The following is a 23,514-nucleotide window of genomic DNA, read 5'->3' as shown; positions in this document are numbered from 1 at the left end:
GAGAGATTCATGCAAGAGGGAGAGGTTAGTCTATATGACCTCAGCGGGTGAGAACCCCACTCTGAGGTTCTCTGTATCCATCATACTTAGGAATCTATGAACACAAACACTGCTACTAACAAATTCTGAAGGGCAAGGAATCTGCCCACTTTGTCCCCTGTTGCACACCCTAAAGCTACTACAATGTCCAACACATAGATACTTAATATGTTAACTTTGATTATACTGAGGCATTACATCAAAATGGTTAAAAGTACAGAATGGAACCAGAGTGCCTGGGTTGAATTCTAGTGTTCCCACCTACTAGCTTTATGGTTTAACTGCACGTGCCTCAATTTCTCATGGGATTAAAATGGTACTACATTATAGAGTTTTTAGGAAGATTAAATGACTTAATTTATGTGAAGGAATTAAAATAATATATGTGTTAGATATTATTAGTATTATTATTATCATGTAATCTCTGAAGAATAATTCAATAATACAGAAATAATATAGCCACATATACTCCAGCTATAACTAAAATACAGATTGGTAGAGAAATGTTATTTTTTTTTTACCATAAGTTATAACGTTTCCTACCTTTATACAAGATTGAAATAAAGCTCAATCTCAGACCTGAAGGCTTAAATTGATCACTTGTAGTTTTCAACAATGAATCATGTCCAGATTTTTATACAAATGTTTGGTTATGTTAAAAGAAGTTTTCCTTCCTACTAAATATCATACAAAATTTCCAATGCAATTTATAGATTAAGATAGTCTTAAATAGCCATTATAAAATTAAAAGCCAATGGAGCAATTATTTTATTAATACTCTTAAACTGATTAACCACCATCCCTTCCTATAATATTCTACAATTCTCCCAGAATAACTATTTTGATGCCTTACTGTCACCAGGATCTAACACCATCCTTTAGAATGACTCTATTGTCTTCCAATGAAAATATGCACAAGAGTTGGGGATTGCCCAGGATAAAGGGTCATGCACTCACATTAAGTTCCTTCTCTAAGATGTGAAGTCTGCTTTTGTTTGGGAGCAGGGCTGGGCAATTTATAGTAGCTCCTAACAGCTTGAAAGAAGAAAGTCAGCATGACCTAGTAATGTGCCATAGCACAGTGTGGGCAGGGCTAAGACACATTATTTAGAAATTAGGTTTCTTTCCCACTAAAAAAAGGAAGAAGTTGTTCTCATGTTTTTAATTAAGATGGAGTGCCTAGGACAGGAGTGCTACAAAGGATCTGCAGTTAGATCAACACAGAGGACACAGGAGGGGTCTGCTTCAACACAGCGGGGTAAGGATTTTATGACTCATACCTTCTTTCATGTGACCTTCTTCTCTCATGTATTCTAAAAGCAAACTGCTATCTCCCTGTCTACCATGTAGAAATTAGTAATTTATATATTTAGTCAGCTGGTACCCAACGTCTAAGACTCCACAGGATCCCCCACCTTCAAAGGAATGGAGCACTTTAGGCTGGAAAATGAGTGGCTTTTGCAAAAAAGGCCAAATAATCTCACCCAGAAGATTGAAATTATGCAATTCAAATGAGCTTCATGGAAAACAGAATAAAATTAAATCACAGAAATACTATGCTGCTTCAAACTTGGGAAGGAAACTTTCATGGTTACTGCAAAAAGAAAAAGTTAGTGAAATTAATCAGATTATAGATGCCATTTATTCCATATCCTCTCATAATACATTTTTGTTCTTTTAATCATGAATTCCAACCTCAAAAACATTTTTTGCTAATTTTCAAACATTTCCAAAGTAACATGTAAGTTGAGTTTGCCTAAATATTTGAAAAATAATTCCATCCACAAAATTAGTCTTTCAAAGTAAAACTTAATCTAAATGAACACACTGGGTAATATCTAGTCTGATTCACACTATTCTATTCTAGGTGATATTTAAAGTGTTTAAAAATAATTAGACATTTGATAATTATTTATCAATAATATTAAATATGTCCACTGTCTAGAAAACTTGTTTTATTATAAGAGATTTTTTTAAGTTGTTTTAAAATTTTTTGTTAATCCTCACTCAAGGATATTTTTCCATTGATTTGTAGAGAGTGGAAGGAAGGGGGAGAGACAGAGAGAGAGACATCAATTGGTTGTTTCCCGCACCAGGGATCGAGCCTGCAGCAGAGGTACGTGCCCTTGACCAGAACCCAGGACCCTCTAGTCTGAGGGCCAATGTAAGAGAATTAAAAAAAAAAAAAATTTAACAATTGTTCATATGCAGAATCCTATCACTTCTCTGGTATTTTATATTACAGAATATGAAGGTGTTTTACAAATGTTCATTATGTACTTAATTTAAGCAACCATGAGTGCTTACAGGTAATTTAAAGTAGGTATACTCAGGCTGACTTTAAGGCCACAAATATAATTCAGTCACAGTGCTTAACATTCTGTAACTGAACTCTGATTCCAAGATGAAAAGTCAGCTTTTAATGGGTTTTAAGTGTATATGTGAAAAATACGGTTGAGTGTGCCTTGCATGGTCTGGGTCATCCTGACCTCACCATACAGAGCAACCGGCCAGTTCACTGCTTTCTGGCTGCAGTCAGAACAGAGCTACTCAGACAACTTGTTGATGTTTTGAAGAAGGGTCCGCACTCTTAAATGGCCTGGGACTGGCAGTAAATCACAGAGAAAATGGCTTGAAGTGCCAGCACTGAGGTAGTGTGGAGTCATGGAAATAGCAATGAATTAAGAGTAAGCAGAGCAGAGCTCAGCCTGCAGCCCAGCCAGCCATCCCTGTGAACAGGTGGCCGGGTGGATGACAGGGCAGCAACTACATGGATGGTTAGGCTCAGTCACACCACAGTAATGCTAGAACAGAAAACACAGAGAGTGTTAGCAAAACCAGCTGGGGTTAAACAAGGAAAGGGAACACAAATTAAAATGTATTTCACATATATTTTATGTGAATACTTGTAATCACTGGGGGATCAAAATACATCTATCATTATAGAAACTAAAACACAAATGTGATGAGCCACAAATTACATTATATACTTTCAAAAAAATAAGAGGAATAGTAAAGCATAATGTAAATACTTTATTTAGAAGAACTGGAAAGAAGGTCAAAGTTGGAAAGGACCAAAATTATATCAAAGAACTGAAAATAAATATTACCAAGGAAAAACCAGGATAGAAATCCCCAAATGTGGCTAGATTAAACAAAATATAGACAAATAGTCCAAAAAACTTATAAGTTTTAAAAACTTGCACTTAGGAACTCAACATACTTACTCTAAAAGCAAAGAGAGGCTGCGTTAATGATAAAAAATTCAGATAAATGGGAAATAATGATTTAGTATTAACTCTTGGAAAAGAAAGGGGCTTATGTAGAATCATGCAAAATAGAAAGTATCGAGCAATGATGATTTTTTTTTGAAGAGAGAACATTTAAATCTATAGCACTTAAAGAAACTTGTCAATAAAAAACACATCTAAATAATTATATATTTAAAAATATATGTAAGCAAATAGTAAAATAGTATCAATTACTACGTTTAATGCCCAAATCTCTTCTTTTTATTGTCCATAAGATTTTCTTCTTTGTTATAAAAGGACTTCAAGATTCTTATTTCAATAACTGTCATAAGTATTGCCCTTCAGCACTATTCTCATGGCAGCTATCATGAGCTCCCTACACATGTCTAGAATAAGAAACTTGTTCAGACTTCAGTCACCAAAGCCTTAGATTTGTCATTTCCTATTACTATTAACACAGTTTTTAAGTTTTATTTCTAAGTCTTCAAGAAGCAAATATGAGAGGCTTTTGATCTATTACATACTATCATATTTAAAGTTTTACTAGTAAAAATAATTGTTTCTCAAAGTTCTGCTGTTGTAAGGCAGAACTAGGTTTTCTATACTTAAGTATGATTTTAAGCATCTAGTTGACCAGTAGCCCCAAAATTTGCACTTACAAATAGCAGGACAAATATGTACAAAGTACTCACTTCAACAGTCTCGATTTTCCCCTCATGGGAATGTGGTGTTCTTGGATAGATGTCAAAAAGATGTGGTGGTGAATCAAAATGTAATCTTTTGAGATTTCTTTTAAGAACATCTTTAGAATTCAGTTCATCAAAGTTAGTCCTCCATAATAAAATCTGTTAAAAAAAATTAAACAAGTTGGCAATTTATTGACTTGCATATACAATCAATAGAACTGATTTTTTTAAAAAATGAATATACAAAATTGCCTTTCAAAATAGGATATACAAAACTGCCTTTCAAAATAGGAAGACTAGATAAATATTTCAACATTACTACTTCTCAATACTTTTTTAAGGGTGAGAGATTTACCTGTTTGAGAATTGCCTTCATGTTGTTTAAAATTCATATTAAGAAAATATCATTACTTTAAAATCCTCTTTTTTTCCTAAAGCCCAAAACCACGTTGTCCACGTCATTCAATAAATCTGACTATGAATGACTTTTGGCTATTTTAAGTAAATGCAAACTTGCTGCATAAACAATTTAAATTTACAATCCTCAAGAACCTTTAACATTTCAAACACAAGATACAGATAAAATATTAGGCAACAATTCAAGTGAAAGTGCTACATTAATATTTGGCATACAATAAGTATCAGTTATATGTATAAGTGTAAAGACAAGCAAAGAAAATAACTGCTATTTGAGTTCCAAGAATTATCAAAACTGTCATGATTTCAGCTATGAAATAGTAGATGTCCTGGCATTAAGATAAAATATAAATTCATTAATATTCATTGGAACATATACAAACAAGCTGGTTGTGAAAATCTGTGCTGAGGTCTTGGATTCCTTTGCCCGGCCTAACCTAATCAAAGAGGGAGCTGAAAGACATACAAACCTGCATATCTGCGCCTCCTGATGAAAATAGCTCTCCACCTTTTGAAAATGAAACAGTAAAAACAGGTCCCTAAGATATAAATGGAGATAAAAGAAAAGTTACTTGGTGATGTGTTCTCATGGCCAAGTGTACTGTGAATATTAATTTTTTTCTAATTTATATAGACTATTGATGCAATAAGCCTGAGAGAACATACCTAACTGCTAGCAACTAATGCAGGTAGAGTGAAGGTTATCAAAGAACCAACCCAATTATATCAAAACACATATAAATGATATTAAATGAAAAAGAAATTATAATAAAAATTTTAAAATACACTTTTTTTTTCCTTTTTAAAGAAAAGCTTGTACATGTGTAAGTTAACAAGAATTTCTGTTAAGACTGTCTGGCTTTGGACTCTTCATTCAACAGATCACTAGCAGAAACTAAATGATAACTCTGAGAGTGATAAGAATGAAGCTACATGAAAAAAAAAGGCCATATTCCCGTTTTCTGACTTCAATAGGCTTCATTCAGTCGCCCTTCATGTGGGCAACAGTGAGCCACTAATATTTTTAAAAGCAGGATATAGATAGGAGGAGAGCTGTGATGAAAACTGATGTCACAAACACTTTGTAAAGCATATGACTGTCTAACCACTATACCGTGTACCTGAAACTAAAACAAAATAATATTGAATGAAAATTGATGTTGTGAGAGAAAACAAGATGGTGGCATAGGTAAACACCTAAACTGCTGCCTCGCACAACAATTTCAAAACAACTAAAAGACAAAACAGACATCATCCAGAACCACAGGAAAGCTGGCTGAGTGGAAATTCTACAACTAAAAGGAAAGAGAAAAGCACACGGAGATTCAGAGGAACTGCAAAAGGCTGAGGTATGGAGATGCGCGCGCGCAGAGTACTGGTGGCTGAGTGCATGGCTGGCTTTCTCAAGTGGGAGGGAGACGGAAACCCCCGACTGCTCTGAACTCCAGTTCAGGGCGAGACCCTGGGGACCCAGACTCATACTGGGGGAATCTGGACTGCCAGGAAAAGAGAAAAGCACACTGAGACTCAGGGGAGCTGCGAAAGGCAGAGGTCCGGAGGCGCAAGCGCAGAGAGGACTGACTGCTGAGTGCGCGGCTGGCTTTCTCAAGCAGGAGGGAGACGAAAGCTCCCAAGTGCGCTGAACTCCAGTTCAGGTTGAGACTCTGGGAACCCAGACTCATTCGGGGAGAAACTGGACTGTCTGGCAGTGGGCGAAACTCGAGGGCAGCTTTCTCTTAGAGGTGCTTGCAGCGATTACCACAGGACACTGAGACACAGGGGCCTATTAGGGCAGGGCTGACGGGAAGCCAAGGCTGTCTGCTCCACCCTGAGACTCCACCCCATCCAAGCTGAGCACAGAGGTTTTTGTAACTTTGCAAGCTTTGTCTCATAAGGGTGTCTTCAGCACAGAAGTTCTCCCAGCGTAGACACAGCTGATCCTCACTGCCAATTGGCCTGGAGGTCAATTCCTCCCAGTGATACCAACAACAATCAAGGCTTAACTACAACAAGGCTGTGCACACAGTACACAAAGGGGTGCACCAAGAGTGTCCACCTCAGGTAACTGGGGAGGCTGAGCCACTGGGCCCTATAGGACACCTAGCACACAAAGCTATCCTACCAACTCAGGGAAGCAGTGAAAATGCAGAGACAAAGAAACAGATCACAAATGAAAGAAATGGAGGAAAGCAAACGACTGGATATAGAGTTCAAAACCATGGTTATAAGGTTTTTCAAGAATTTCCTAGAAAAGGCTGATAAATTTAGCGAGACCCTCGAGGATATGAAAAAAGACCAACTAGAAATTAAACATACACTGACTGAAATAAAAAATATTATACAGAGACCTAACAGACTAGAGGACCGCAAGAATCAAATCAAAGATTTGAAATACAAAGAAGCAAAAAACACTCAACCGGAAAAGCAAAAAGAAAAAAGAATCCAAAAATTTGAAGATAGTGTAAGGAGCCTCTGGGACAACCTCAAGCATACCAACATCCGAATTATGGGGGTGCCAGAAGAAGAGAGAGAGCAAGATACTGAAAACCTATTTGAAGAAATAATGACAGAAAACTTCCCCCACCTGGTGAAAGAAATAGACTTACAAGTCCAGGAAGTGCACAGAACCCCAAACAAAAGGAATCCAAAAAGGACCACACCAAGACACATCATAATTAAAATGCCAAGAGCAAAAGACAAAGAGAATATTAAAAGCAGCAAGAGAAAAACAGTTAATTACCTACAAGGGAGCACCCATACGACTGTCAGCTGATTTCTCAACAGAAACTATGCAGGCCAGAAGGAAGTGGCAAGAAATATTCAAAGTGATGAATAGCAAGAACCTACAACCAAGATTACTCTACCCAGCAAAGCTATCATTCAGAATTGAAGGGCAGATAAAGAGCTTCACAGATAAGAAAAAGCTAAAGGAGTTCATCAACACCAAACCAGTATTATATGAAATGCTGAAAGGTATTCTTTAAGAAGAGGAAGAAGAAGAAAAAGGTAAAGACAAAAACTATGAACAACAAAGTGACAACAAATACATATCTATCAAGTGAATCTAAAAATCAAATGAATAAAAAGTCTGATGAACAGAATAAATTGGTGAATATAATAGAATCAGGGGCATAGAAAGGGAGTGGACTGACAATTCTCGGGGGAAAAGGGGTGTGGGGGGTGCAGGAAGAGACTGGACAAAAATCGTACACCTATGGATGAGGACAGTGGGGGTGGGGGTAAGGGCAGAGGGTGGGGTGGGAACCGGGTGGAGGGGAGCTATGGGGGGGAAAAAAGAGGAACAATTGTAATAATCTGAACAATAAAAATTTATTAAATTTAAAAAAAAAGAAAATTGGTGTTGCAATTGTGAGATGATGGATTGAAGTAAGAATGAATGGTTGGAGGCCAGTTAGGAAGTTACTGAAATTATTTGGGTGAGAGGTAATGAGAACGTGAAATTGAGCAATGACTATGAAGTTGGACAAGACTACACTTGGCACAGTCACAACATGCATAGCCTCTAGGTCAACTTTTCAATCCAGATAAGAGTAATTATTTCTCATTTCAAAATATCAGTATATTCTGTTCTGTTAATGTGTCCTTAATCTATACAAGAAAACTTCTAAAAAAAAACCTTATATTTTTTAAGTTGACAACCCCACAGATTTAGGTTACTAAAGCCCCATAAACATCTTTTTCCTCCACATTGTGAAAAATTCCACTGCTGTGTATAAATTTTTCTTCTAAAATACTGTTTATCTTTTTTTCTATTAATCTATTTCCATGGATATTTTAATCCTTGGCTACTTTTATTAGTTATTTATTCAGCTTAAATACACACATGAGCTGGTTCGTGTCTATTTCTGCTTCACACTAACACAGCTGCAGAGCAAATGACAAAGCAAGCAGGAAGCCAAGCAAGATATATGAAGGCCGAAAAAAGCCCTTCTCCCCTAGACCACTGAGCCCATTTTATTTCTGGATATAAACTGCTTATACTTGGTTAAAAGGAAGTATCTAGTACTTTTTAAGAAGGGTGCATTCTAAAAAATTTAGAGGCGTTTGAATATTTACCCAGAAAGGAGGATTAGTTTACAATATCAGGGGTCCTCAAACTACAGCCCGCAGGCCACATGCGGCCCACCGAGGACATTTATCCAGCCCGCCGGGTGCCGCTGCCTGTCCTGCTTAGCAGCCGACTCGTCCCAGGCCCGCAGTGCGCATAGGAATTTGTCCATAGTTTTTTTTTTAAACTATAGTCCAGCCCTCCAACGGTCTGAGGGACAGTGAACTGGCCCCCTGTTTAAAAAGTTTGAGGACCGCTGAAACTTAAAAAAGTTTTTCTTTAGTGTGTTATATGCCAGGGTGTGTGTGTGTGTGTGTTTGTGTGTAATTGAACAAGCTCAATAAATAGGACCTCACTTCCCCACTGGGTTCTAAACCAATTGAGAAATAAGTAAAAAAAAATAAGGTATATGAGAGTCAAATATCACCTTTCTTACTGCTTAAGGTTTTGCAAAGAAAGAATGTGGCTTTATGTGTGCAATTGGGCTTTCTAGATCTGAATACCAGAATGAGTCAGATCTGAGTGCCCAGTCACAGGCAAGACTGGACAAGGGCAGGCCTCCCCACAATAAGTATCAGAGGAAAAGTGAGGGCAGGCTTACTTCCAAGAGCAGAAGTCATTGGGCTCTACTTGTTAAATTTCCCCTTTTAATCTCACCAGACTAGTGAAAGAAATGACTGTGGGGTGTAGGAGGCTGAGTGTCAGAGCTAGTGGGACAGCCTCCACATGAGAAGAAAGATCAGAGGTTGGGAAAAATGTATCTATCACCACTTAACCAGTTAAACCTAAACTACATCCTGATGAAGATAATAGTGAAAGATTAATTTAATGGCTATAAAAGATACATATTGATTTTGACAAGAATTACAATAAATATTATTTCTAAGAGTTGCTTCTAGAGGATAAAAGCATCATCTTCGAGGCAAAAATATTTATGACAGCAGCAATGTATGCTATACTTGGAAAAATAATAAAGGCATATAATAAAATGGATCAAAACTTTAAAATATATATCATTTAAAAAACAAAAATCTCAGTATTAGTACCGAATGTCCTTGAAGTGTATATATGAGCCTTCCTTCTAGTAGATCCAGAATCTTAAGTGTACCATCTGAAGAAGCAGTGATGAGATAGTTACCCGAAGGATGGAATGATACACAATTAACTCCGCCACTGTGAACTGATTTGTAGAAAATAAAGCAAAAATTTTAGAGAACAATTCTTAATTCTACCGGTAAAGATGCCCCTTGGATCTATTACCAATATTAGGTTGAAAACAAAAATCAACTAAAGGCAATGTCTCCACAACACCAAATTTCTAAGTAGCTTACTAAAACAAATAAGTAATTTGGCATCATATAGCTTGAGTATCCAGCTAATGAGAAAGAATAGCTTTCAATATGAGAATATGTCATGGAAAGATGATCTTGTAAACCACATAACTAAAAGTCTTCAGATATATTACCAATATAACCAACAGTTAATTATTACCGGCTCACATAAGGTATACAACCTTGCCTTAAGCTAAATTTAGTAATCAATTAGTAGCTTGGTAATAATGGGTAAAGTGTGGAGATAGTAGTATATTTGGAGAAGGGCACAATCTTGCCAGTTTGAGCAATCATTTCTCATTTCACCATCCTTCCAATAGGAGGCAGTATAACACAATGATGGAAAGTGCAAACAGAAAGACCCAGGTCAATTTTCAATTCTTCTAGGTCACTTAGCCTCTTTAAGCCTCAATTTCCTTATCTTTAAATGGGAGTAATAATAATACCGCCTCTTGGGGCTGTTGTGAAGATTTATCAGTGTAGCTACATGGTAAATATTACACTTATTAAGTCTGAGAAATGTGGACTTAATGTAAACTCAATATAAACCAAAAAATTGATTTATTTCTCTTTTAACTTGAATACATAGGCACAGTCAGATGTTGTTTTCTACCAGTTATAACAAGTATTTGTGCCAATTTCTATCCCCGACTTCTCATAATTATATAATCAGAGTTACTCCAGCAAATAACCAGAGTTTGCAAGTCTCACAGTAATCTCTTTCTTTTTTCTTTATAGTCCTGGCATCATTTTTAAGGTGCCTCCACCTCCCTCTCCACTCTGACATCTACCCCAGCTTCTCAGACCATGCTGCTGATGGGGGCTAACTTTAGTCCGTTCAAAGGCAGCCCGTGACTCTTATTAAGAGGGCCAGACCACACTGAGAAGGATAGTCTGTCAGTTGAAGAGTTTCCCAGGAATCCACTCAACAACTGAATTCTTTTGTTATAGAAACTGTACCTTGATAATGCTGGAGTAATTTGTTTAATCGTATATCCCAGATTTTCACAGTATGATCAGAACCTGCTGAAGCTATGCATGTACCATTAGGGCTAAAATCCACAAAATTTGCAAACCTAGGAGGAAAGGATAAGATGGCTTCATATTTTGATTTCTTTACTTTCATTTCTTTATTTGAACTGTAATAAATTAAATGTCTCCTTATTAAACCACATCACATAAATGCAAAAATAGAATGGACTTACCCTACAGAATCTGAGAAATTACTGACACACTGCTTACTTGTGGTATCCCAAATTTTAATAGTTTTATCCTCACTACATGATACAATTAGTCTTCCATCGGGTGAAAATCTGGAAAGCACAAGAAAGAAGATTGTTTCTGTGAAATGCTCCTGATAATCACAATCACAGCCATCACACTCCCACCATACACAAGTCAGGCTGTACATATTAAATATTGGAGACCACTGTTACCACAACATGTAGCAAAGTCTTATTCTGCAACCACCATCTTTTCAACTAAAAATAAGCACGACAAAGGACACTGATAGGCCATTAAAAGGTCAAATCACACTATATAGATTAACCAAGGTTCTTCTCCTTTCATTCTTTTATTTAAGTAATTTAGTTTTATGGCACCTGTTCTAGTTTTTTGGTTCATCTCTGCACTCCTTTCAAGCCAAGTACCTTGCCTTTTTCTTTCTTTCTTTTTTTTTTTTTTTTTTGCCATGTACCTTGCTTTTTAAAAAATCTTTACTTCTTTCTCCTATACTTGTCATTTTTTGGTGTTATCCATATGACCCAAGAGAGCCTTTATTGTTCATCCCTCCAACCCTGTAGTTAAGCTTTTTGAAAGAAAAGGACTTGTGTGTTTAGAATTATAATTAAATTATATCATCAACAAAAGAACCAGCTCCCCAAATCCGTAAGTTCTTGGACATGAGGAGGCCAGAGAGCTCCACTGGACTGAAAGTAGGACAACTCATTAACATGGAATGGAAACTCCTTCATGGACACACCTATCATCCACATGCCCCATTAAAACAAATGACAAAATTCTCACATGGCTTGTCTACTGTTTTTATGCTCTCCTTTCATTTTAAGATCCTTTCAAAGTTTCCCCCTGCCCTAAGTGCCTTAAGTGCCTTTTTAGGATAGAAGAGCAAAAGACAAAAAAATTTTCTTTGACTACTATAAATTATGAATAGTATTATCGTCATTAATATTTTAGTGATAACAAAACCCAAAAAAAGACGAATTTAGGTCACAGACTAAATTCTAAGATTATGTTTCAATCTTATTTGTATTTCCCTCTATGCCCAGATTACTGTAAGTCATCAATTGTGGGTGTGGATTATAATTAAAGGCTTTTCTTTTTATTCTCTCATTTGATCCTCTCCTCCCTTCCTGTTCTTAAGGCTGAACTAAGAATAATTCTCCCTGACAGAAACTTGGGATATGGCACCTATGGATTCTCACCATTAAAAAAAGAAAAGACACAGAAGCACAATTAATTTCTATGTAAAATAATCTTTAAAATTCAAGAAAATATGTAGAGGGCCCCCTGGGAAGGCACATGGGCATTCTTTGATTATTGTCAGCTGAACCCAGTGGCGTCGGTAAAGCCACGCCTTGGGAACATGCCTTGCCAAAAGGGCAAGGGTGATGTAGCTTGACCTTCATTTCAGCCCATGGTGTGGGGAAGTGGGTTTTGATATCTAAATCTAGCCTAGCACCAGGAATGCTCAGGGCCTACTCAAGAATGCAAATAATCTCCTTTGTCTTGACCTTTGGTGAAAATTCCTGGTATTTGGGGTATAAAATAAACACACTGCATTGGCTCTGGGTCACTGTCTCTCCATCAGAAGAGGGCAGCAGTCCACTGGGCCCCAGCTTTTCTTTCTATCTCTGTGTCTTGTCTCTTTCTTTTATTTCTCAATCCCCAGCCACCTCTACTCAGGAATTGGACCCACTCTCTAGCAGCGCTGGATGCGAAAACGAGAGAAAATAGTTACAAAAATAATCTTGTAAGAAAATATCTTCCATGATGGTAGTTCAGGGTAATTTTATAATAATGTAATATATTATTAATCTTTTCCAGCAGAAAATATGTGATGAAGATTCAAATATGAAGGACAATATTCTAGAAATGCTCCAAACAGATGAAATTTATTTTACACAGACCCTGGGGATAAGAAGCCTACTCAGTATCCCCATGAAAATAAACTTTACATAATAATGTAAACAACTAATTCAAGGAATTAAATTGCATCTCTTAAGAAGCCATCTCTAAAAAAAAAAAAATACCTAATGTGAATATTTCTTCAAATGGTAAGAATATTTCTGAGATGACTTGATTCTTACATTTTAAGAGAGCAATGATGAAAAAAAGTAATAAAATGGAATGATCAAATTAAAAACAAAGTACGGAAATCCTCACCCTACATTATTGACTAAATCCTACCACCACCACCATCATCACTATCCTGCTAACCCTATAGCAACTCTTTTAATCCTCAATCAACCCTACAAAACAGGTGCTATTGCTAGCCTCAATTTACAGATGTATAAATAGAGTACATAAAGGATCAGTAACGGCCAGAGTCACACAACCAGGAAGATGAGAACCAGACAATCTGGCTCCATAGCTAAACTCTCAGTCACTCTGCTGGGTCCCTACTGAAAGGGAAGTGTCTTCTACTGGCCAAAGGATTTGGGACACACAAAGTTCTGTGTGGCTTTTGTGTGACCAAAGAAGGCCCTAAAGTGGAGAAGCATGAGACAGTGCTCCTCAGATGCTACGTGATCAGCTCTGACAGGCTAACCACTGGATTACCCTTTAATAAAAATCTGCTTCATTACCATACACTGTGCGTTCCAGACAAGTTTATGAGAAGGACATTCATTCATTCATTCAAATATTCACTGAGCACCTGCCAGAACCGGCACTGGACAATGTCCTGGGTAAAAGGAATATAGTGGCAAATGAAATGGAGATCCCTGTGTTCAGGAAGCTTTTAGTGTAGGGAGTTAACAGGAGGGAGGGCACACAAATAATATAGTTGTAGACAGTGATAAAACAAAAATGTGCCAATTTATCATTAGAAACTCCATCGAAGAAACATGTTTTTAAAGCAACTTGTGAAAATGAGAAAGGAGGTATACTAGCCAGATAGAATTCATCCTAAGAAGGAGGGGCTATAAATAAGAGACATTTTTCAAACTAGAAATTCATCTTGAGCAGGATGGGTTATAGTCTGAGAGAAGCTTCCCCATGCTAAAGAAAGGAAGGGAGGGCAAACATCAATAAATAGAGAAACAGAGGAGGTAGTGGGAAGAAGCTGGCAGCAGAGGGAGAGGTTTCTACCTCCAACTCCACATGACCAGAGAGGGATTCAGGGTCAAGGCCGCGCCCCTCCTCTGGACACTATATTATAATCCCTGCTTTCTGCATATTTTTTTGCCTTTGGAAGGGTTGAAAGTAAAGATGGTGGCTTGTATCTTCTCCTCACCCTTCACCTTTAATTAGATTCATAAAAAAAAATAAGCAAGCACCAATAAAATGGGCTTTTCTTTGCCCTGACTTTGATCAGGGCTCTGAGACATCAATAGATTTCTAATTCTCTAATTCAGTACCACCAACAGCCCTTTAAAACTTCCAGAGACTGTGTCACCAAAATGGATATTATATTAGTCAATGCTGACTAATGGATCAGGAGATGTGGACTGTCTATAAGGTATTTGAGAAGTTAACTGAACTACTTACTATTCAATCCTTCAAAATGTATTGGTACCCATTTGAGAAAATAAGGAAATTCTTGAATACTTTCCAGAAAAACTGGTTCACCTTTCCTTGAAAGCAGCCTAAGAGTTATATGATAGGAGACCTTTAACTTGGAATCTATGGAGTTCCCAAAACTATATGTACTAGTAAAACTGCATGTCTATATGTACATAAATAGTTATTCATTCATTAGACAGCCAAATGGGCCCATGAACCATGAGATGTTTTACAGTAGTTTCATAAGAAATCAAAATTTTCATTTAAATATTTCTTATCATTAGAATAAGTATTCTATAAAAACAAATTTCTAGCCCTCAGCATTGTGAGACCAGAGTGGGCATTGTCCATGTCCTTTAAGAAACAAATAATTAGTAAGTGGTATTCTGAAGTCAGCAGTATTCAACAGGAGAGGGAAGAAGCAAAAAGCAGTGGAAATAAGACTGCCCAGTTAATACAGATTCCTGAATTGTAGGGTCAATTTTGCAACTGCCCAGCTCTGTAACCTTGTGAAACTCATAACCCCCCTGGCCACCACTTTCTATTTGGATAATGTGAGACTTTGGATTGCATTAAGACCTCAAACTTTCATAGACTCAAATGAAAAGTAGTTTCAGTTTGCTTTAATGGGGTTGTGTTTACATACTGAAGTTGAAGTTCAAGACAATAAACAAAACATTTATGTTTTTTTAAGTGCTGGTCAGCATTAGAAGAGAAACCATCTGTTGCAGTAACAGGATTCATTCCTGCAACTGTTGAGAGACAAAAAACAGATGAAAGAGTTATAAAAACATTTAAGTATGCTAATTATTTGTTGGGTCATCCATCATTTATGTGCCCAGACTTCTCTCCTGGATCTCCACCCTTAAGTACAATTGCCTACTGGGTGTCTCCTCTTGGATAGCCCTAGGCACCCCTGACTCTGAACTTGTCCAAACCTAAACTCACCTTCCTCCTCAGACAGCTTCTTCTCCAGTGTTACTTTCCTGAATAAATGGTTTCTGAAGTCAGAAACCTAGCAATCATGCTGGATTCCTCTTTCCCCTCCACTCCCCTACATTCTAATCCATGATTAGCCCCATCTCTTCAAACCACAATGGGTCCTGCTACTTCCATTCTCTACATGCAAGAAAAGTGAACTTTAAATTAGAAATCAAATTTTCCAAATTAAAATCCTTTGGTGGCTTCACATTTCCCTTGGGAAAAAGTCTGACATCCTTACCACTGCTTATCAGGTCCTCTGAATCTGCCCTCCTGTCTCTTCATCTTTATCACTGCCCTCTTTCTGACACCACACCCCTCTTTTTTCTCAGGACCTTGCTCCTGCCTCAGCTGTTTCCTGTTTGTTCCCTATGCCTCAAATACCTCCCCACTACTCTTTATCTAGTTTGAATTACCTAAAAGGATCTTATTCCTTCAAGTCTCCGCTCCCCTCACTTCTTCATGAAAAGCCTTCCTAAATTCCCCACCCGTCCCCCCTCCCGCGGTTAACTCCTCAGGAGGTGTTCTTAACATGACTCAAATGCACACGCCTCCCTTACAGCCACGTGTTGTGTTTACTTCCCTAACAAAATGTAAGCCCCAAGACCACATCCGTCTTATTCACAGTTGTGTCCCTAGGCACAGTGCACGGTATTGACTACATCCTCAGCAAACATTTAGGGCATAAGAAAAAAACTTTCTAAGGGAATTCACACTAACTTAGAATTATAGTCAATGAGAGCTTATACTTAAAATCCTTGTAATTTGTCACACAATATGAGCATACTTAATGCCACTGAACTATATATTGAAAATGGTAAATTTTATCTTACATATATTTTAGCATAATAACAAAAATATCTTCAATTTAGATGGCTTATGTTTCCTAAATTTTTTTAAGTGCGCTCATGTAACACTACCAACAAATGAAAATTAAAGGCAGATTTTCCCCCTAAAAATTAATGCCGTAAAAGCAATAATGTTGGAAAAGTCTCATTAGGTTCTACTTATTTTTGACTAAGAATACCATAAAGATACCTAAATTATCTCACATTATACATTATCTTTTAAAACTCAGGGCTACAATAATCCTAACATTTATTTATTTATCTATTTATTTATTTATTTATTTTAATAGTCTATTTATTTATTTATTTATTTTTAAAAATTCTTTATTGTTGAAAGTATTACATATGTCTCTTTTTTCCCCCATTGACCTCTTTCCACCCACTCCCACCCCCCTGCACAGGCCTTCACCCCCGCTACTGTCCGTGAATCCTAACTTTTAAAAGAATTATTTTGCCCCTATCACAGGTAATAATTCTCCCCCATATATATATTTCAAATGATAAATGTTTTTTCTTCATTACTCAAGAAGTTCTGACATATATAAAATTAATTCAAGAGTACAGAGTGATACATTAAGGATGCATATAGTAACTTTTAGAGATTACCAATAAAAAAACACACAACATGGACAAAGAATAAAGCTAAAATGCCTGCAGAGGAAATAAAATGGGATACTAAGAAATACTCAATTAACCCAAAAGAAAAGCAGGGAAAAGAAATAAACAAATGAGATAAACAGAAAACAAAGAGCAAAATGGTAGACTTAAACCTAATCATAGGACTAGTTACATAAAGTTAAACAGAATACACATGCCAATGAAAAGATGGAGATTTTCAGACTCAAGTACTTGAAAATAAAGTTATCCTCTGATAGTTAAATATATAAAATGCATATATAAAAGGAGGATAGTAGTTACTATATAAAAAACTATGTGCAAATATGTGAAATGACTTTTGGACACAACCTAAACATGACTCCAGTATAATCCTGAGGAGGAAAAAACTGGAATGTGAGGGTAATTAATAGCTGACATTAGTTACATTCATTAACCTGTTTATTCATGATGACTATGAAGAAGGTACCCCTTTGTACCAAATTGCAAAAGAGCAGACAAAGGCCCTGAGAGGTTATGTCATGTTCCCAGGATCACATGCTGGTAAGCCCATGCTCTTAGCTACTTCCTGCTATCTCTCTGCTGAAACTAAGCAACAAAACTGCACTACCTGAAAGTGGGAGGTGCCCAGTGACAGCATGTCTCCTGCCAGGCCCAGGGAGAGGGTACCTGGCCAGCAGAAGTGATCCTGCTGGTTCCTTGGCAGGTGTGTATATGTGGCAAAGATAGGTCCACCTCACTATCCCAACCCGAGGAAACTATCAAGATTTTTTTCAACAAACTCTCTTGCTTTGGTTCCAGGGCTCACTGAAGTCTTACTGTGACTTTCTTGGCAAGGGAAGAAGACCCTGACTGAGGCACACAAATCTTCTAGTCCACTTGAAAGTTAGTGTTGTCACTGTAGATAACTAAACTGGTATCTGGCTTATGTTTCCTAAATTTTTTTAAGTGCGCTTAGATTCCCTTTGAGCTTTCTCACCTCTGGGTAAAGAGCGGAAACAGGACTTCTAGTCCTTCAGACTTTGGAAGAAAGTCCTGGACTAGGATGACCCTATTAAGGCTGTATTTTCACAGGAAGTTGCACAAACACTCTGAGAGGCTGAGCCTGAGCAGTCAACTGGACCTTCTCAATTCTCTTTGTCTTTAACAGCAGTAAGTTGAGCCAAGAAAAAACACTGTAATAAATATGTGAGAAGAATCTCTAAGCTTCCTGTAGACCACCTATAAGGAAAGTTGCCAAGAAGATGAAATCTTTATTCATTCAATTTAACCCAATTATTTATCTAAGAACATTCTTCCAGAGAGTTCTCTGGAGTATTTCATATGAATCACTCCCTCCAAACAGTAAGAAAGCAAATGATTTTTAAAAACAAACCTCAGAACCACAATGTACCAGCAAGATAAAAGCATCCCATTAACACCAGTTGTGCTGAGTATAAAAATTATCAACCTGAACAGAGGTAGACCAAAATGGAAAAAGAAAGTAGTGAAGCCATGTGAACATTCCCCATGCAAGATGCACTGCAGTACTCCTGAATTTGATACAAAGAATCCACAAAAATAACTCCTGCCTCAAGAGAACGCCCACCAAAGCTACCTGGTCAGATTCATCGATTCATTCAAACACGTTTTTGTACAACTCTGAGCCTTCCCCACTCTATGACTAATACTCTACAGTGCTCCTCCCACTGTATCTGATTCTACCCCGGAACACTCTTCCCGACTCTGCCTCACTAGCTACTTCACTTCAGTCAATGTTCCTTAGAAAAGACACTTCCCCGACCACTATCTGTGAAATACCACCCCCACCCCATCACTCATGTTACCTACCCTACAGTATTTTCCTGCAGAGCACATATCACTAATATATTGTTTACTGTCTCATCTCTCTTTGGTAGAAGGTTCTCTATTAGCACAGGAATTTTGTATTTTGCTCCCTGTAGTATCTATACAATTTAGAACAGTGCCTGAAAAGAGAATGCAACATGAATAAAATATCTGTAATTCAAAGTCTAATAGGAAAGGGAGGCCTAAACTGACAGACTTCATAAACCGAGCAATGTGGCAGCACAAGGAATCAACAAACTCAGCCTGGGAGATTCCAAACACTTCTTGGAAGAAGAGATGCAGAGCAGGATTGTGAAGGGAGGGTGGGATCTGGATTATTCCAGGTGTTTCAGGCAGCATGTGCAAAGGCACAGATTATAACGGAACCTCACACACGTGGGTAGCTGTAACAAGGTGAATGGTGAAAGGGACAAAGGATGAGGCTGGAACAGAAGGCAAGCAGATGTGCCAGGGCAAGGAGTCAGAATGCTTTTAAGCTGAGGAGCAGCATGATGGGATTTACATTTCAGAAGGTCTCTTTGGAGGCAGTAGGGGGTGGGGAAAAAGGCTGAATGAAGGCAAATCTGTAGTCAAGGAGGACATTTAGCAGGTTATTGCAGAAGTCTCTACAAGAGCCAGTGATGCTAAAAATTGAGACAGTGGTGTTGGCCTGGAGATAAAGCAGGTGTCTTGAGTGCACATGATCAATGTGAGGATAACTCCCACTTTTACAAAACTCTGCTCCACTACCACTTCCTATGGAAAGTGTCTTTATTTTATTTTTTGTTAATTCTCACCCAAGGATACTTTTCCCATTGATTTTTAGAGAGAGTGGGAGGGGGAGAGACAGAGAGAGAGAAACATGGATGTGAAAGACATCGATTGGTTGCCTCCCGCACATGTCCAGACTGGGGCTGGGGATGGAGCCTGGTGCCCTTGACTGGAACTGAATCCGAGGCCCTTCAGTCCACGGGTCAACACTCTATCCACTGAGCCAAACTGGCTAGGACTGGAAAGTGCCTTTAAAAAAAAAGCAAAAGGAAATTTTTTCCAGGCTCATATCTCCCCTCCCCCACACACGTGCTAATAATTCCAGGTATAGCTGTATCCAGAAACTACACCATGTAACTAGACAGCCATTCATTCTGCTTTATCTCACAGTTCTGCTCCCCTTGGAATCAGCATCATTCCCATGACATCCCTCAGCAGCTACAGGCTTAACTGAGCCTAGAGGAAGCAATCCCAGAGGAAAGTCCTGCGGTCCCAACACGACTCACTAACTCCTAGAGGAGGGAGATGCTCTGATCTGCATGGCAGGCCTGAGAAGAATGCCTACGGCTGGAGCTGGAGATAGGGCCTCTCCAGCACATGCGTAACACGGGAATGGGCCGTGGGGGAGGGCTGGTTCCTCAGGGAAAACTCGGGCACCATTACCACCCTATGGGGAATGGATGCCAGGCAGACAGCCATGAAGAGTCCCACCATCGCTTTCTTTTTGTGAATGGATAAGGAATAATATTTGCAGTGGTTCCTCCCCATTCCCAAACTGCTCCCTATCTAAAGGGGCCCAGCTGGAGGAATGGCAGCCCTAGGGCTCCACTCAGTCCCCAACACAGTCAACTTGTATTTCTCATCCTCACAACAGTCTGCAGAGGTTGAGAGAGCCATAACCTAACTTGCCCAGTGTAACAAGGCGGTTCAGGTAGGCATGTGAATCTTGGCATGGACCCTCTTACTGTAGTCGTGCCGGTTAAAAGACCAATCAGAAAAGAAGAGCTCAGAAATGATCATGTTTCTTCCCAATTCCAAGCCCTCGTGTCTTTGTATTTCCTGTAGGATGAAGTAAAATCTTTTCATATCATCCAGTGACCCTGAGCCTTCCCCACCTCCTCTCCGACCTTGTCCCACTTTGCTTCCTGTGTCTAGCCATAGCTGAATGAATAATACATGTTCCCAGAACACACTCTAAACTCCCAGGCTACAGTGCTTACTCCTGCTGATTCCTTCCATGGACCGGTTTACCACCCTCTTCCCATCTGAAAATATCCAGCTGTCTCCCCTTCCCCTTTCCTTTCCTCAGTTTTGGGCCAGGAATACCTTCCTTGACTTTTCCTCACACAAGTCTAGTTCAACGTCCACTCAGAGATTCCCTTATCATCTTATGTATCATCTTCTCATAGGACACACCATTTTATAATTATTTGGTATCTTATTCCTACCCTTGAACTGTAAAAGCTCCTTGAGGCTAATACTGTTTCTTTCAACTCTAGACCTAGCACAGATATGTGATACAGACTGGGCATTATGCTTACTAAAGGAATATTTTGAAGACCAAAATTTCACTTCATTGGTGACCTTTCAACCTTTCATAAATTCTTCTGCTCTTTGTTTTCTATTTATCTCATTTGTGTATTTCTTTTCCCTGCTTTTCTTTTGGATTGAGTAATTCTTAGTATCCCATTTTATTTCCTCTGCAGGCTTTTTAGCTTTATTCTTTGCCCATATTGTGTGTTTTTTATTGGTAATCTCTACAAGTTATAATATGCATCCTTAATGTATCACTCTGTACTCTTAAATTAATTTTATGCCATTTTATATATGTCAGAACTTGTAAAAGTTCTGTTAGAACTTACCAAAATATATCTTCATTTACCTACCTCTTATATCTACATATGATATCAGCCCATAATACATTAAGCAAACATTTCTCAAAGAAATAAGAAACAAAAAGTCTATTAATAGTATGTACCCTTATATTTACCTTTTCTAGCACTCTTTATTCCTTTGTGTACTAGTAGATTCAAGTTTCCATTTGGTATCATTTCCCTTCAGCCTAAAAAACTTCATTTACTATTCTTATAGTGCAGGTCTATTGGTAATAAATTCTCTCAACTTTTTGTTTATCCTCTTTAAAGGATATTTTTGCTGAGATGTTGAATTCTAGTTCAGTGGGTACTTTTTCTTTTAGGACTTTAAATACGTCATTCCAGTGTCTTCTGGTTTGCATTTTTTAATATGAAGGTGGAGATCATTTTTATTCTTACTCCCCTATATGTAATCTGTTCAACTCCCAGTCATTGTTCTCTGCCAAGCCTCAGTCCCCTGTGCATAAACAGCTTTGTATTTGACCAAACACTCAGTGGGATTCATAGGTATAGCTTTTGGGGGGTTTCTGCTCTTCATAGCTTCTTTCTCACTTCCTGCCCTCAAAACTCCAGCCCCATAGCAGTTCTGAATTCTAATTTCTGTTTCCTTTGCCCAGCAAGACTGCTGCTGTCTCCTTGGGCTCTATGCCCTTGTGCCATGGTCTGAAAAATGCTCCCAGGTGGAAATGTTTTGGATTTGGTGCTCATCTCATTTGTTTCCATGTGTCAGGATTTAAAACCCTGTGTTGTTTCTGTAATGTCTGAAAACAGTTATTTGGTTTATTTTGCCCAGCAGTATGATTGTTTGTGGTAGGGATATAAGTCCCCCTTGTCCATGGCTGTCAGCTGACAGTAACACCTATAGCAGCATTTCTCCCAATAGAACGTTGCCAAGATTATGGAGTCATTCTTGGTTCCTCTCTTTCTCTGTCACATACAATGTGACAGCACATATTGTTGGCTGTACCTTCAAACTACTATATCTAGAATCCAGCTACTTCTCAAAATCCCCAGTGCCACCAGCTGGGATGGTCCAGGCTGGAATGGGAACTATTGCAACAGCCTCCCAACACCTCCTTGCTTCTGCCCTGACTTTTGAATCTCTTCTTGATACAGCACTCCTAGTGATTCCATTAAAGTGCAACTCAGAAAATGAACCTGGTCCAGTGGCATCTCCTCTCTCTCAGGGTGAACATCAGAGCCACTCCTGACCTGGCCCAATCTCCCTAGCTCTGCCCCCGACCAGTCTCCTACTTGTCCTTAACCAGCCCCCAGGCTCCAGCCTCAGGGCTGTAGCACTTGCTCCCTCTATCCAAGACCCTCCCTTCCCAAGTATCTTCAAGCCTCCTTCCCTCCTTTCCTTTAGGTTTCTGCTCAAAGTCCTCCCTCCCGCCCTTTGTGAGGATGGCCTAACACCCTGTTTAAAATTGCAGCTCCCCTTCTAATCCAGTTCTGTTTTGTTCTCTAAAACTTACCACCATCTCACCTACCACATCCATTTTCCTATTTGTTTGCTGCCTGTCTCCCCTCTCTAGAATGTAAGCTTCATGAGAGCAGGAGTTTGTGACAGTTTTGTTTACCATTGTCCTCAACCCTGTTGTGTTCCCAGGCACACAATAAATGCTTGCTGAATGAAAGGAAGGAAGGGAGGGAGGGAGGGAGGGAGGGTGGAAAACTAACTCCTTTTCTTGGAGGTGGAGGGCAAACATAGACTATGGCAGGGAAAATGTGGAAATCTTATGAAACTTTTTGCACTTACTTGGCACAGCGCACCCAGTGTGTATGTCGGCACAAGGAATATAAGAAGCGTTGGCGATACATGTTCCATACTTTGATGGATTTGTCTTCAGAAGCTGTAGCTAGATACTGGCCATCAGCAGAAAAGTCCACACTTCGAACTGGAGCTGTATGAGCTTTAAATTCAGAGGACTTCCCTCTCCTGGAAAGAAACAGTTCAATATTTAGAACCTTTGATTTAAATATAATCAATAGCTAACCAGTATATAGACTCTGAAACATAAAACAGCTTAACTCTTATAAAACTAACACCAGTATGAAAAGG

At 38.5% G+C, this 23,514-nt stretch overlaps 1 protein-coding gene across 1 annotated transcript in view; it reads right to left on the bottom strand.

The window, feature by feature from the left end:
• POC1B (POC1 centriolar protein B) overlaps nt 1–23,514 on the bottom strand; it is a 107,526-nt gene that overhangs the window by 48,970 nt on the left and 35,042 nt on the right. The window contains exons 4-9 of the mRNA XM_080662452.1: nt 23,212–23,391; nt 10,999–11,106; nt 10,754–10,869; nt 9,509–9,642; nt 4,864–4,932; nt 3,983–4,135 (exon numbers count right to left, since the gene is read on the bottom strand). Of these exons, the coding sequence (XP_080518578.1) occupies nt 3,983–4,135; nt 4,864–4,932; nt 9,509–9,642; nt 10,754–10,869; nt 10,999–11,106; nt 23,212–23,391 (760 nt within the window). The remainder of the gene's footprint in view (nt 1–3,982; nt 4,136–4,863; nt 4,933–9,508; nt 9,643–10,753; nt 10,870–10,998; nt 11,107–23,211; nt 23,392–23,514) is intronic.

This window comes from Plecotus auritus, assembly GCF_963455305.1.
Source record: "Plecotus auritus genome assembly, chromosome: 3".
NCBI classification, from domain to species: Eukaryota; Metazoa; Chordata; class Mammalia; order Chiroptera; family Vespertilionidae; genus Plecotus; species Plecotus auritus.
This window is presented reverse-complemented; position numbering and strand designations above follow the sequence as displayed.